Here is a 17273-nt window from a genome sequence, read left to right as displayed (position 1 = left end):
CCTCAAGGTCAGCAGTTCAAAACTACCAGCTGTTCCAGAGGCGAAAGAAAAGGCTTTCTGCTACCATAAAGATTTACAGCTTTGTAAACCCTACACAGGCTTTCTGTAAGTTGGAATCAACTCCACAGCTCAGAACCACCACATGTATTTTTTTATTAAGTCTTTGTAGGGAGGCATAGTTTCCTTCACTTTACAAATGAGAAAACTACAGAGTTCATAGAACTTCAGTAACTTGCTCAAAATCATACACACCTAAAAAGTAGTAGTAGACTTAGATTTAAAGTAAATCTACTAACTCCACAGGGCCAAGCTCTTTCCAGATCCAAATTCAAATGACTAACCCTAAGCAGAACCAATTACACTATCCTCCGAAGACATCTGTATTTGCTTTAGTCACATAAGCAGGAAGTATGCAATAATGTTACTGCTTGAGTTACTGAACATTAGGCCTTCCTGTCAATGTTAACCTAATTTGACTATTAGTATGCTTAACAGTAAGGAGCTCTGGTAGCGTAGTGCTTACAAGGCGGGCTGCTAACCTCAAGGTCAGCAGTAGGAAACTACCAGCTGTTTCGCGGGATATAGATGAGGGAGGCTTTCTGCTCCCGTAAAAATTTACAGCCTTGGAAACCCTGTACAGGGTCACTATGAGTCAGAACTGACTCCACAGCACACTACCACCACCACCACCACACTTAACAGTGATACAGTTTTGTACATGGGAAAATTTAAAAGGACTCAGAGCAAGAGAAACTTAATTTAGGGGTTGGTTGATGGGGGTATGTGCCATGTAGTTGGTTCCGACTCATAGAGACCCCGCAAAGGGTTTCCGAGGCTGTACTTCTTTACAGGAGCAGAGAGCCTCATCTTTCTCCCACGGAACCGCTAGTAGTTTCGAACTGCTGACCTTGAGGTTAGTATCCCAACTTGTAACCACTATGCTACCAGAGCTCCTTTAATTTAGGGGTGGTGGTGGTGGTTATGTGCCGTGGAGTCGGTTCCGATTCATAGCGACCCTGTACAGGATTTCCGAGGCTGTAAATCTTTACAAGAGCAGAAAGCCTCATCTTTCTCCTGCAGAATAGCTGGTAGTTTTGAACTGCTGACCTTGCGGTTTGCAGTCCCATTAGTAGATGTAAATAAATAATTTGAAAAATCTTTCATATTGCCTGTTTCAGATGAAAATTTCCTAGAGAAAGAACATATATTGGATTTAGTGTGAATCACACTATCCAGAATTCTACAATTCTTAAACTTGAAGTTACACTGGTTAACCAATAATATAGCATACCTTCCTATTTACAATATTAGGGCAGAGGCTGTTTCAAAGGCTTATTATGTGATTTCATCATTTTAAAAGCAACAAGCCCTGAATAAAGTTCAATTGAGATTGTAAAAGACTTACCGTAAGCTAGGGTCTGAACTACCCAAATTAAGTAATGCAATATTGAGCAGTGTCCCAGGGACGTCTTTTGGCCGAATCTTGGTGTGCTGGGGAATGGAGTCAGGCTGTGACAGCTCCCAGCGTGTCCGGATATGAATGATGGACTGGACAATGGCTTCACATTCCTGGTGCATGAAGGTGAGTGGTGTGCCCTGGTTTGCAATGGTTAAAGTGAACTGGTTCTCATCCACTAGACAGATCTCTTCAATTTCAGAGGCATAATAGATATCGTTTAGAAAGACAGATTGCCCCAAAACTTTTGTTCGTTCTGCTGAGGTTACCTGAACAGCAGTAGAACCAACCTAGAAAATGGAAGTGAGAGGTGGGGTGTACAAGAATTAAATCCTGTTATGTAGATTTCTGAGAGGCACCAAAACCCAACCAACCAACAAACACATTACCACCATTACACAGTCTACTGGATTCAATAATTATTATGATAAATGCTCTTTAAAAAGACTATAAAAATTTTTTTAAAAATGTTTTATTGTGAATTATGTGATACTTTACATGGGAGAAAAAAACCATTTTTCTCAAAGTCTTATTTTTGCTTTCAAAAAAGGTGAAGAATCCTATTGACAATTACTTTACTAATTTTATCCTGAAGCTTCATTTTCCTCACTCTGCAAAAAGCATCTAATAATCAGAACTCCAGCTAATTTCTACTCTCCATCTTCCTACCATTTGTAAGTATGAATATACAGCTAAATCCCCTCTCTACAACTCTCTCGTCTCCAACCCAACCTAGAACACAATGAAAGTGTACAACTATCATATCTTCCCCAAGACCCCCATGGAGACCTATCTTGGTTTTCCTACATCTGAAACTACTTCACATTTGACTCACTACTATCGGGGAACACCTATAGGGACCAGGATGCAGTCTGGTTAGTGAGGAAAGATAATAAAGCATTTATATAACACAGAGTGAAACTTACTTTAATAGAAACTTTGGTGTCTTTGTGAGCTAACTTGAGAGCGTTGTGGAATACTTTCAAGTCTTCTTCTAAAGCCAAGGTGGCAGCAGGAAGTTTCTGTTGTTCATGTTCTATGTGTTCAGCCAATTTCCCGGGACAGTCTATGAAAATGAGCCTTTTGCTGCCTTTGAGGCCAGTCAGCAGTCGCTCGTGATACTTGGTATACTCCCTGACCCAGGAGTTACAGTTGTAGATGTAGACTGCAGAGACATTGTCATAAGCGAAGCCAGGAAAAACAACAAACCACTTGGAGAGAAAGTCCGTTTTAAAGCGATTACTAGGCCCAGTATGGGTAAGATCCACTACAATTTCATATGGCTTTGCATAATATGGCTTTAAAGTCAGCAAGACGTGGTATATCAACAAGTCGCCATTGATTTGACCAGTTTTGAATCTAAGAAAAAAAATGACAGAAAGGACACAGACTGTTAACACAGATCTGGATAAAATATACATGTATCCTTTATTTATTACTTTGTTTTCTGATTAGTTCTCCATTGAAAACAATATAGCACACTTACACAAAATCTGAATCCATTCTTTAAATGAGTTGTTCTTTAGACAATGATAAGACTAAAAATGTAGAGACAAATTTCTAATGTAAAATTTTAACAACAAAAAAGCCAAATTAAAAAGCAAATGTACCCATCAAGTCATGAAAACAGAAAAGCAGTGGACACTGAATGGTTGCCTCCGGGCCTTTCAAACATGTGTATATGTATATGGAATGTAGGGGTCCTGGTTAAGCCCTGGACCGCTAAATGTAGGCCAGCAGTTCAAAATCACCAGGAAACTCTACACAGGGTCACTATGAGTTGGAATTGACGTGATGGCACTTAATAACAACAAAAGTGTTCTATACTTGAGGACTCTGGTGACAGTACTATAGATAAATATTTTTACCTCTTGAATTTTTAATATAAATATCCTCATTTCAGTTTTAAATCTTTTGGGGAGGAAATAAGAAAAAAAAAAAGGCAAGTTAAATGATTTTAAAACAACAGAAAATGTTTTAAGATGAAATAAATGAGACAGTATATAATCATGTATCAAAGGAACTACAGGGAAAAAATACAGCTATTGGGTTCGGAAGAGGGTGTAATCAACACAAACTGGGTACTCAGTGACACTATATGGATGGAATATGCAGGGGCTGAATTGAGTAAGAGTAGAATTTAGAACACAACAAGAGGGATCAGGAAAGCCTCATGGAGGGAGATGAAGTAGAAAAGAAATAGGTAACTGACTGTGTTGAGGAAATAGTCAACTGGCATAGATAAAATGGATTCATGTAGGATAGTTTTGAGAGATAAAGCTGGAAAAACAGATAATAGTGAAGTTGTCAAGAAACCTTAAGTATTCAACTGAGGAACTTATATTTTCTCCAGGGGGGTTCAGCATTTTTAGTAGTATGTTCTGTGAGTCACCAGCACCAGAATCAATTGTGGTACCTGACAAAATTGTAGTTTCATGGTCCCAATCCAATCCTACTAAATATGAATCTAGTACTAGGGTCATGACAATTTTATTGTTTTTAAACAAACTTCTCATCTCATGTCTAATTACGTGCACCAACATTTTGGAATCACTTATAATTATGTATACAAAATGAAATGAAGGAGTTGGGGGAGGGATAGCAAACAAGTTATAGTAATAGTCTGTCATGGCCTACACCAAGGATCTAAAATATGTTGTTGTTAGGTATCATCATGTCTTTTCCAACTCATAGTGATCCTGTATAGGATTTCCAAGGAGCAGTTGGTGGGTTTGAACTGCCAACCTTGTGGTCAGCAATGCAACTCAAGACTCCCCAAAATACTATATAGTAACAGTAAAATAGAGAAGAGGAAGTTGATCTCAGAATATGATGAAAGGATCTGTAAGATCTAAGGCCGGATCAGGGCTCAAAGAAAGGAACTGAATACAAAGAATTTGTTACGTATCAAGCCTCTGAGGGGACAATGAACACTGTGATGAGGAACAGAAACAGAGAGATCATAAGGAGCAGCCACTTTGGGAGGAAAAAATCAAATCCATTTTGCTATTGTTGTTGTGAGGTGCTGCGGATTCAATGCGGACTCAAAGTGACCCTATTTACAATAAAACCAAGCCCTGCCTGGTCCTGTGCCTCCTCACAATCTTTGTTATGCTTGAGCCTGTTGTTGCCACTGTGTCAGTCATGTACACCACATGACACGGAAGCATTTTCTTTATCATGTAAGCTAGATATTTTCTCAAATCGTTTTGTAGCTCTATAATTTGACGTACTTAATATCAATATTGCTGTTTCTATTACTTGGCCAGCACTCCAGAGTCTCTAAACTGGTGCTAACAGAACAATCTATGGTAATAAATACAATTTTTGAAGAAGAGTTTAATGCTGTAGGGTATATGCTATTTCATAATTTTTTTTGAATGATATGAATGCATGCATATATAACGAGCAGAAAGTCAAAAGGCTCTCGTGGAAACCCCTCCACACTCTGGAGGCGGGATTTACTCTACAAAGCCTCCTGTCATTGCCAGTGGCCAACTAGACAAGTTGGAGGGTTGTTTTTTTCCCTCTCTCTCCCCTCTGACATGTGCTTTAGCTGCAGTGGAAAGGAAATGTGTCATCCATCTGTGGTTTGGCTTTAGAAGTGGAAAGCTAGCTGTACATATCCTTTTTTACTGCAGATTTACTTTAAGATTCTTAATCTCCAAGTCAATTCTGTTTTAAATTACTTGGAAGCTGTGCTTCAAGACAAGAAAAGACGTGATTTATTAAAATCACATTATAAACAGATTTTGACCAAGCATTTCATAAGGTAGGTTACATATATATGTATCTATATATAATATGCATTTTTCTTATATCTTTTCACTTATAACTGTGTATCAATTCATGTTGAAGGAAGCGCTTTCAAACAGTACTTAAGAATCTCACTAACAAGTAGAATTACAAGTGATTGAAAATGGATGTATACTATTTTTTCCTATCCTATTAAATAAAATTTAAGTTTTATTTACAAATTTAGAAGTAGAAAGATTTATAATCAACAAGGAATTGTAAACTAAGATTGGCAAAGACAAAGTTTAGATTCTACAAATGAACTGGAAAGTTTTACTTGGGAGTGAAGGTTTAAAAGGTAAATTTCTCATGACTAATGGTTAGGTATTTTGAATTTTACTGAAAATGACCAGATACAAAGAAAATGTTTGATAATATAACCTAGTGTCCATGGCATAAATTAGGCCTCAATTCTCCACATCTGTAAGGATAAGAGAAAGTCTCATTTTGTTAACAGTTTGTTTATTTGGGGATGGCAGTACATCTGGCTGAAGACAATCAACAGCAGGCCTATTATGTGCCCTGTGCTTAAGCACTGTTAAGATGTGTTCAGAATGCTATGATGCGTAGTACATTCTTAATGAATTAATATGATGGGAATAATACACTGTAAATCATTCTTACATTAAATGCATAAGTATAATGTAGTATAAACAGATAAATCACATGCTAACCCAAATTACACTATTTCTCATTGTAATAACCAAAGCTTTATGCCATTCAAAATTTCAAAGTTGAAGCTGAGCACTGTTACATGAAAATCAGTGCATTTTATCTTTAGCTCATATTAAAGGTCTTAACCTAAAAAATAATCCTAATTCTAGAACATTTATATTAATAAAGGTTTTTCCTATTATTAACACAAAATATTATCTCAGAAGTTAGCTTCCAGTTTGTGTTGTTTATGATCTGTTAAAAGCCCTGGTAGCATAGTGGGTTACTAGGTGAGTTGTTAACGGCAAAGTCAGCAGCTTAAATCAACTAGCCATTCCTCTGGAAAAAGATAAGACTTTTTACTCTTGTGAAGATGAACAGTTTTTGAAACCCTCTATAAGGTCACTATGAGTCAGAACTGACTTGACTGCATATAAACACTACTAAGAACCACTTTTATTTGTATAGCTCAACATCCCACATGGATTCTTCTCAATTTCTGTATATCGATGGTATGCAAATGTCATCTAATTACATATAACAAACTGTTTCACTTGAGAGCAGTTTAGAAATGTAGACTCTTAAGACCCACCCTATACCTACTGAATCAATGGTTCCTATGTACATTTTAGTTTGAGAAGAACACCTATAAAATACACTGGGTTTTTTAACAAGAACTTCAGTTAGTAAATCTCAGCAGAACAAACAAGTTTTTTGTTTCTTATTGTAGTAAATAAATGCTAATATGCTTAGAAAATTAGTTCATACAAATTAATCAAATAGAATGATGGTAAATCAATCTTTCCTGCTAAAGTACCAGTACCTGAACATGCCATTTCTATTTAAATCTTCAATCATATGGTGAATAATAAAAATTATGACCAAAAGTTGCTTGTCCCTTTTTGTACTGGCTTCCAAGGAGCTCACAGTAACACTTGACACTCAAATTTTCAATGCTGAAACTCTTATGATCGTGTTTTTTCACTTTCTTCTAAATCCATATAATCCAATGTTCCATATCTTAGTCCTTTCATTGTACAATTTCTTTTGAAAATACTATGTCATATTTTTCATTTAAAAGGCTATACATAAATGATGATGAACAAAAATCGTTGAGCTTTTGATTCTTTCAAAAAGAATCTGCTTCTCTTTCTTTGTAATGCCAAGTTTTTATGCTGAACTAGCAAGTCTTTGTTTTCAGAAAGCTACTAATAACTTAGGAGTTACTGAAAAGAGAGAACCACCACCATAAAAGTGCTTTCACAAGTACAGGGAATTTATTTCTAAGCTTTAGTCTATGCTTCAAGATAAACATCCAAGTAAACAAAAACAAAAACACCTTCAATTCCTATTTGAAGTCCATTTCCCTTATATTAACTTTTTTGAACTGTAAAAGTCAGTTTAAACAGCAAGATCAGCGGTTCAAGCTCACTGGGCACTCCTTGGAAACCCTACACAGGGTCGCTATGAGTCAGAACTGACTCGATGGCACTTGACAACATTAAAAAGCCCTGCCTAAAAAAAGCAAAAAAGTGGCTCTGGTAGCGTAGTGGTTACGAATCGGGCTGCGAACCTTAAGGTCAGCAGTTCGAAACTACCAGGCGCTCTGTGGGAGAAAGATGAGGCTTTCTACTCCCGTAAGGATTTACACCCTCGGAAACCCTGTACAGGGTCGCTATGGGTTGGAACCGACTCGACGGCACTTAACAACAACAACAAAAAAAAGCAAAAAGACAAAGCCATACATGAAACAAACTGCTTCATGGGCACATTTCTGTCTCCTTTATTATAAAAATTGGTGATACATTTGTTAGAGGGTGGGGAGGTTCTGCAAGAATGATCCTTGGATTTTTAAAATTTTTTTTATTTTAAAGGAGGAATCAAAAAAGTAAAAGCAGAAGTATCTGACTCAAAGCTGAAGTCTAGTATGCTTGAAAGGAAGAACACTACATAAACTCATAATATTCAGTTTAAAATGGTTAATAGTTAGCTGTAATGTTAACTTCTAGCATCTGAAAGAGTAGCAGAAATTAAAATGTTTCTTTATGCAAAGCCTTAGACTAACAGAAAAATTTTTTTTAGCTGAGCAGAACAGCAAATGCTAGGTATGATTTTTCAGCTTTCAATTATAATAACCAAAACCAGAAAACATAATTCTTTCACAAATTAACAAATTACTGCTATACCAACAGATTACCAGTATACTCATGGATATGACGCTCTCAGGAAATTACCTGCATCTTGCCTTCCTGATGACAACAGTTTTTTTCCTGTCCCCTGGAACAAAAGCAAACTACATCCATATGTGGGCTAACAACACTGTCTGGGATCCAGTTATCCAAAACAAGTCAGACGAAAACCAAGATAAAAATATTAACACAACTCCTGAAGCAGGTGACTATAAAGGCAACTCTACAAGTATGCCTGAAATAGCAATATCAACTGACATCAAATCTTTAACTACCAAATTTGAACAGGAGAGTTATACACCTTCTATAATCAGGAACAATTCTCCAACAGTACAGAACATAAAAAACACAAGCAAGAGTCATAGTGAAATTTCCAAAAAGGATGTCTGTGATGAAAACAACAACAAAATGGCCATGCTCATTTGCTTCATTATCATTGCACTGCTTTTTCTTATCTGTACTCTTCTATTTCTATCAACTGTGATTCTGGCAAACAAAGTCTCATCTCTCAGAAGATCAAAACAAGCAGGCAAACGTCAGCCTCGAAGCAATGGTGATTTTCTGGCAAGCAGTGGGCTCTGGCCTGCTGATTCAGACACTTGGAAAAGAGCAAAACAGCTCACAGGGCCCAACCTAATGATGCAATCCACTGAAGTGCTCACAGCTACAAGGGGAAGAAAAGATGAAGAAGGAACTGAAAGACTAACTAAGACTTTAATGAAGATAAATGCAACATAGCAGTGAGTAAGACTGTGGAGTAAAAATGAAGTCAGTTTGGTATTTAATGTCAAAAGTGTTGATCTAGCGGTCTACAATTTGACAGGTCACACCTTACAAATTAGAAGCAAGCAGGCAGGAAGAGAACTACGGCTGTTTACTTAATTACTTAAGCTGTGCACTTCTGTCTTAACACTGAATATTTTTAAAAGTATAATAAAGCAATTAAGCAACTGAGAAAAGCTCTAAGATGTGTCAAGGGAGCTGGCCAGTAGAGGTACAAAGGAATAATTAAATATGTGTTATTTAATCAGTAACAGTTAGAAAATCTTTCTTTGGATGTAACAAACTTGGAAGAGTTTAGAGTCAAGTATATGCGTCAGCATCTAAAAGAAGTTGAATTCCTAGTGTATATAGTTGAGTTGCGTATTTCAATGGTACTTTTTATTTTTTGCCAAATATGACAGAATCCATACTAGTTCATTCATAATCCAACACTGCTAATTTTAGGTTAGATGTTTTCATCTTTACATATGACATGCAAAACAAAGTGTTTTTCTACATAAATATTAAATAAAACCTTTAAATTTTGTATAGTAAATTAAAACTAGTTAAATAAAACTGTGACTATGTATACTTGCACTATAAAGATCAACAGCAAATAGGACACACTTAAAATAGATAAGATTTCTATTACCTGTTTAAGTGTAACATGCATCTTTTCTATAAATGCTTATTGAAATATGCATGGCAAATATCCAAAGTCTGGCTAATTTTTGGGCTTTAAGGATGTCAAAGTGGCCTAAAAGGTGACCAATTTTATATGTCTAATATTTAAATGGGAACATGATTGATTGCTTCAGACAATAAGCACTGGGCTGTGACCTATATAGTCTGCTGTTCAAGCCTGCCAGCTGAAATTTAAAGCCTTGTAAACCCTAAGCAGGGTGTCTCTGAGTCAAAACTTGACTCATAGCAACAACAATAACTATTTAAATATAACATGAGAAAAGGAAAGGCGTGTGTGTGTGTGTTAATCATACCTGGAAAACTCAAGTTTTCATTTTAACCTTCAATAATTTAACCCAAAAAATAGTTTCAAAATATGGGGAGCACACAGGGGACAAAATTACGAAAACTTCTTAGACATTACCAAACACTTTGAGGGAACGATGTGCTGGTTTTGGGGGCTAAGAACCATAGTCTAAAGGGATGGCATAACACAGTCCACAAAAACAACGGTGAGTTGTGATGGGAATCTTGAAAGCTCATGAGCAGCCATCTAAGGTGCAACTATTGGCCGCTTCCTGTCTGGAGGAAATAAGAGTGAGGGAAACTGAAAAAACTTGGAAAAAATTATTCCAACAGACTAATATGAACCATAAGAACATCAGTCTCCATGACCCTGAGACTAGAAAAACATGGTGCTCAATTACCACTACCAACTGCTCTGAAAGGGATTTCATTAGAAGGTCCTAGAAAGAGTGGTGGTGGGGGGGGAGGGGAATGTAGTACAAAACCTCAGAATCCTAAGAAAGACCAGACACACTGGTCAGAGACAGGTGGAACCCTAAGACTATGGCTCTTGGTCACCCTTAAGGTCTGAAACTGAATTCATCCCTGTGGTTCAATTTTCAGCCAAGCACTAGATAGGTATATAGAAGAGATAACAACACTAGTGTGGTACACACACCATAGAATGGTCATCGGCTCAAGATTAAAAGGGCAGCATTTACTTAAGGACAACATCAGAAAGGTGGAGAAAAGAGGAATGGAAACAAGAAACTTAGGGAGGAACTAGGGTAAGTGATGTTACACTGAGGCAACCGCAATCGAGATGAAACAAAGCTTATGTTTGTTGAATATAAAACTGATGATCTGTTTTCATTTAATTCACAATAAAAGTTTAAAAGTAGCTTCAAGTAACATAATGACTTAGATTTAAATAGAAACTTCCCTCTTTAATTGTTAAGTGCCGTCAAGTTAGTTCCAAACTCGTGGTGACTCAAACTGACCTTCTGGTCCAGTGCTTGTGCTATAGCACCCCACCAGGACTCCCATCATGTATAAAAGCTAGTTTGAAAGACTTTCCTCTACTGAAACTGACATGGGACAAGGACATACTAATTAAAGACTTGTTGTTATTAGATGCCATTGAGTCGGTTCGGGCTCACAATAACCCAATCAATGCACAACAGAATGAAACATGTGCACACCTGTGCCACAAAAAAAAAGAAAAAAAAAATCTCATGCCTTGTGGAGTATTTATTTAGTCAACAGGTCAGCTTTTTTTTTTCCTTGCCCCCTTTTCTTTTTTTTGAATGGCCACATCTTACTCTCCTTTTAAGGTTAGTGTTTCCTCACCCTGAATGCTTGAAGAACCATCTGAGGCTTTTTAAAAAACATCAATGCCTAATTCCACTCTCTCTCTTACTTCTGGATTCAGTTGGAATGGGTGAATTCCAGGCACTGGTTAATTTTTGCAAAACTTTCTAGGTGACACAGCTTTTGGTCATCAAATGTATTTCTTTAAAGTTCTGTGGTTCAAAGATCTTGGTTATTTTTAAAGGAGGGGAGAAAATTTTGTGGATAAATTAATTCCCTAAACAATAAGGAGCTCTGGTAGCGTAGTGGTTACCAGTTGGGCTGCTAACCTCAAGGTCAGGAGTTCAAAATGAACAGCCGTTCCACGGACAAAAAAGAAGGCTTTCTGCTCCCATAAAGATTTATAGCCTCAGAAACCCTATACAGGGTCGCTATGAGTTGGAATCGACTCGACGGTATACCACCAAACAATAAATCATAACCATGTTATTTCAGCTAAATGATTACAAAGTGAAAAAGAAAGCAAGAGAAATCTCAGGAAGCCTGAACTCGGGCGATCTGGCCTGTGGTGGGCTATACCAATCATGGTGACATCAGTTTATCTCTTGTGGGGTGAAAAACAGCCGTGGCTGGAAATGTAACCAGACAATGTTCTCATTTTGTGCAAATTTGAAATGTGAGATTTATTTTGAGACTTTAAATTTATACCAGACCAAATAATGATAACTGCGCAAAGCATTCTTCAAATGTAAATAAATGTTTGCCAGAGAAAACTAAAACAAGTTAGTATTTAAAAAAAATAAGCACTGGGGAAAAAACAAAATAAAACACTGAACTGTTAAACACACGGGTGGCTGTTGAAACCAGCTGCTCCTCAGAAACCCTACACAAGACAAGGTTGCTCTGAGTGAGAACTGACTTGATGGCACCGAACAGCAGTATCACTTGGTTAGGAACTATTATAGGCTCAGGAGCATCACAGCAAGTGGTTCCTCTCCAAACTTGACACGTAATTCAAAACCTCGACAGCATTTTGATTATATTCTACTGTATATTATGTCCTCCTCTAAAAACAAAAAAGCAATTTCTTTTGCATCAAGTTGTAAGTACTTAAAAAGTTAAGCCCTAGGTCTTACCCTTACCACGACTGGAAGAGAACTATCACCACTACCCAGTTCCAAACTTTTTTCTATCTCTGCTTCCACCTCCACCCCTCGCATTCCTTCCTTTTTTTCTTTTGCACAGAAGGTCCTGATGGTTTGTCCTAATGAGAAAATTTACCTTGTTTCCTTCCAAATACATGAAGAAAAAAGAATCTGTTATACATGTTATTTAATTTAATTTAATTTAATCCTTGCAACAACCCCAATAAGAGAGCAAAGTACCTCTCTAGAGGAGGAAATGGTGACTCAGAAGTACGACAACTTGCCTAAGATCATAGAAACATCATTCACTTCTGAATATAAGGAACCTCAATATGGGTAACAACTGACAATTTCTCCTCAGAGTACACAATTGTCCTCTCCAGGGTGCCTTTCTGAGCTATAAATTATATGATCATATTATCATTTGTTGCTGTTATGTGCCAGCAAGTCAGTTCTGACTCTTAGTATAACCCCTGTATAGGATTTCCAAGGCTGTAAATCTTTCTGTTACCAGAAAGCCTCAACTTTCTCCCTCAGAATGGCTGGTGGGCTTGAACAACTGTCCTTGTGGTTAGCAGTCCAATGCTTGTCCTATAGCACCACCAGCGCTCTAGAATCATTATTAGAGTTTCAAATGTTTACTTCAAATATGAATTAAAAGCACTCAAATCATGTAGCTCCAAATTATGTTTCAAAACAAGTTTTGTTAAAACATTACATTTCTTAGTCATTTTGTGGCTTATTGCACTTCCGCAAGTGACTATTGATAAACTTCCTCTTTTTCTACAGAAACCATTTCAGTTAGCTAAGGGACCATTTTTAATCTGAACTGAACCACCCCTTTTGCTTTCTTAGCCAAATCACCAAAATGTCCAGTTAAAACAAGAATATATAGCATTCTACAAAAGAAGTTAACAGCTGAGGTAAGACAATTTTCACACAGGCAACTTAGTTTGATACTGCTTTATGTAAAATTTATTTTATAAACTAACAATGTCACTTGTATTTGAAACTTAAGCTAAACAACTGAGAAATGTTTACAACAGGTTTTGTTGCATGGAAAAAAATGTGTAAGTTTACCATGAAGAAACATTTTTTACCTAGGTTTTTAAGACATAAACCCTTTTAAAATTAATTCAATCATAATGTTTGTTAAATTCTACACTCAAAATAGTAACTATAGCTATGGCAGATAAAGTAAAAATCAACATGCAGAATTATAGTCCATGAATATAACTAAATTTAAAATCTTCAAACTATTAATTGCTAAAAATGCTTATTATCTTTCTATAAAAATTTCCTGTACTATAATATAATCTATGTTGATGTTGGTTGCCGTGGAGTTGGTTCCGATTCATAGTGACCCTGTACAGGGTTTCCAAGGCTGTAAACCTTTACGAGAGCAGAAAGCCTCAGCTTTCTCCTATGAAACAGCTGGTAGTTTCAAACTGCTGACCCTGAGGTTAGCAGTCCAATTTGTAACCACTATACTACCAGAGCTCCTTAATATAATCTATAGATTAAAATTTTCCTGTACATAATATATAACCTACAAATTAAATTTTGTAATTATTTTTCATTTTCAAAGTAAGAATAGTCACCTTTATCATCACTTACTTTAAAAAGAAATCAAAGGAAATTAGATGATGTACTTGATTATCATTATTATATATGCTTTTTTTTAATGCAAACAGAATTTTATATTTAAGTAGCAGTAAGATGAAAATATAGCTCATTTTCAAAGCTTGCTAAAACAAAAAAAGGAGTCCTGGTAGCATAGTGGATTACGAGCTGGGCTGTTAACTGCAAGGTCAGTAGTTCAAACCTGCCAGTTGCTCCACATGTGAAAGATGAGGCTTTCTGTTCCTGTAAAAATTTACAGTCTCAGAAAACATTGCAAATCATTGAATTAGATCCAAGTTGACAGCACACAACCACCACCAACAGCAAGACAAAAATGCTGAGAAAATGTGTATATGTAAATCCATGTTTACATATTTATGTTATAAATGTCATTTCAGCTTTTAGTAAACAATACAAGATGTTGTTGGTGTTATGTGCCGTCAAGTATAGCAATCCTGTGTAGGGTTTCCAAGAAGCAGCTGGTAGATTTGAACTGCTAACCTTTCAGTTAGTAGTCCAGTGTTTATACCACAATGCCATACCATATAAGAAAAAAATGAACACTCACAGAATTAACAACAGAAGCAGCCAATATGTATAAAAGATGCTTATTCCATGAATAAACTGTAATTACTAAGTAAATACTTTGCAAAATAAAAATCGCAGTCTACACAAATGAGTAATTTCAAGTAATAAATTCACAGCAGGTGGTAAGAAAACATGCTTATTATGACACTTTATGCACTTATGGTATTCCCTTATAAAAGTCAATACTGTATTTAGAAAAATATAAGGGGGATTAAAAAAATTGGACAAATTCCATTATCATTTAAATCCATTTTTTTTCCATGGACTTTTTGAAGTTCCCTCTTAAAAGATTTTAATTTCCTTTTTAGATAGGACTTCTCTGTATTATTTCCCAAGGGTCAGTCCCAAATTTAAAGTTTAACAATGCTTGTGGGTTGTTGTTGTTTTTTTTCAATTAATTTCTACATAATTCTGATTAGAAGAATTTATGGATTCTGGTAAGTTTTAATTTGCTAAAAATAAATCTGAGGTCCATCAATTCCAAGATTTAAAAAATTATCTCAGGTTTTTTTCAGTAAACTTACTAAATATGACAGTTTAGAAGCTAACCATTCAAAATTCCTGTAACTGTTTGCTTTTTTTCCTAGAATCACAGGACTAAATTGGGTTTTCTGGTAATTTATTTCCTACCCTTTACTATTTGTTACAAAAGTCACACTTACTTTCCTGTTCCCAGAGAGTTTACATTTCCTTCCTTCACAGAGATTCTTACTTTATAATTTTCCTATCAAAGGCAGTGTAGCATATATAGTAACGTATAATAGAAGGAGGAGGCTTTGGTACGAGATGGGCATGGTTTCTGTACCTGTGCTACTACTTAACGCTGTGACACTTTGGCAAGTTACCCAACTTCTTTAAGTCTTAGTTTCCCTGTGAGATGAAGATACTACCACCTAAGCTAGCTGGTGTGGCGCTGTGGGGTAATGCACCAGACTGCAAAGCCGTGTGAACTGCAAGATCGGCGATTCAAGCTCACCAGTCGCTCCTCAGAAACCCTGTATAGGGTCGCTATGGGTCAGATCTGATTCAGCGGCACTTAACAACAACAACAAGCTAGCTGAACTAGAACAGTGGCTAGCATTTAGTGGGTGTTCCACAAATGGTAGCTATGATTATTGATAAACACTCCCTATTGTAATTCAAGGTCAATTTCCCTTTGGAATCTTCCTTAGAATATAAAATTGCTGTTTCTTCCTTTTATGGTTTCATAATTATACTAAAGATACTATGCTATGTAATTTAATGTATTCACATCTGTATTATTACTTGTTTTTGTTTGTTCTATTAAAGTAGCTGTAATACAGATGTTTTTGATTCTGCTATCTATTCATGCCCTTTGTCTATTATACAGTAATCTAAATCTCCTTTATACCCTTTAAAAGATGACATATTTCTTACCATACCCAACTCAACATCAATTTTAATTACTGGATTCCCTTATGTATTTACATATTATGTTTACACATGGGGGCTCAAGCTTCACTGTAATTGCTTTATTTCCTTCCTCTTTTTAGAAAATTTTAAATATCCAGGAAAAAGCGTAAGACCCAACATCAAAAGTGCCAGTCTAAAACAATGAGAATACTGCCATGTGAAGCTTGACAAATTTGGATTTTGCCTAAGCAGCAGACGTAAAAATTTTTAAGGGGGTGGTAGGGAATCACACATACGGGTGTACATAGATTCTTTGAAGTAATTAGTAGACATGATTCTAGGTAGTACCAAGGAAAAAAGGAGAAAACAGACAGGGAGAGAATTCCAAAGACACAGCAAGTAGGAGAGTCTGAAAGAAAGATGAGTTTGAGAAGATGGATCATTCAAGTCCTCCATCTCAGGAAGACAGTTCTCCTCTCCATGGGTGTCCTGTACCCACAAATGTAGGCCGTTGACAGCAGCATTATGGGATTGCTTATTTCATCCACGTCCATCTTCTCCCCAACGTATTTCTATTTTACATAATCACCACTTTCTTCCATCTTTTTCGTACTTTTCTTCTTTTCAATACCTTCTTTAGTCAACTGACCTACCCTTTTATTATGTATTTGGTGCTTACTAAAAATTTTGTTTTAGTTGTTGTTACATGTGCTATTGAGTCAGTTCCCACTCTTAAGGGCACTGTGTGGGGTTTCCAAGGTTGTAAATCTTTATGGGAGCAGAAAGCCTCCTCTTTCTCCTGTGGAGTATATTATTAGCTTTTGTTTAGTGAGTATTTTCATACTATCTTGTATTTTTTATATATCCTCTTTCAATTCAATTTATCTTAATCTTTCTTTTACTTCCTTGTCTTATATTGCTCTTTCTTTCATTGATTACCCTGCAGAAGAAAATTTCACCCACTACATATGCATTGGATACATACGTAAAGTAACTTTCCAAATTGGTACTAACACTGGCCTCAGTATTGCTGAGCTGGAAAAAGTCAATTTCTTCATTAGTATACCCTCTATTTATCCTTTTGAAAAATCATGTTCCTTCTTTTCTGGATTATTCTGAATTGCTGCAGTAGAAATGCTAACATAGACTCTAGCATCCTAAAGTAGTAGATCTTAAGAGGGTAGACAGCTAACTGAGAAGTAGAAGGCAGACGTAAGATAAGTAAAAAAACGGAAATGGTTTTAACATTATTGTAATCCTTAAATGGCATATGAAAATATCATACACTGAACATCCTGCCAACATCCTATTGATAAAGGAGGTTGTGAAACTATCAAAATTAATCTTACAAACCTAAACTGGGCTGATAACTATGTTCCCATTTTGGTTCTTCCTTTTCTAATGCTT

General features: G+C 36.2%; 2 protein-coding genes across 3 annotated transcripts in view; one reads left to right on the top strand and one right to left on the bottom strand.

Annotated features, from left to right (window-relative positions):
- Window positions 1-17273, bottom strand: part of NF1 (neurofibromin 1) — a 307052-nt gene that overhangs the window by 50567 nt on the left and 239212 nt on the right. For both annotated transcript variants that reach the window (XM_006874227.1, XM_006874228.1), the window contains 2 exons: window positions 2383-2815; window positions 1406-1746 (listed from right to left, as the gene is read on the bottom strand). In XM_006874227.1, coding sequence (XP_006874289.1) covers window positions 1406-1746; window positions 2383-2815 — 774 coding nt within the window. The remainder of the gene's footprint in view (window positions 1-1405; window positions 1747-2382; window positions 2816-17273) is intronic.
- EVI2A (ecotropic viral integration site 2A) lies at window positions 8119-8832 on the top strand. The gene has a single exon (XM_006874230.1). It carries the CDS (start codon window positions 8119-8121, stop codon window positions 8830-8832), a length of 714 nt encoding a protein of 237 aa, XP_006874292.1.

Source organism: Chrysochloris asiatica, unplaced genomic scaffold (assembly GCF_000296735.1).
Source record: "Chrysochloris asiatica unplaced genomic scaffold, ChrAsi1.0 scaffold00266, whole genome shotgun sequence".
Lineage (NCBI taxonomy): Eukaryota > Metazoa > Chordata > Mammalia > Afrosoricida > Chrysochloridae > Chrysochloris > Chrysochloris asiatica.
This window is presented reverse-complemented; position numbering and strand designations above follow the sequence as displayed.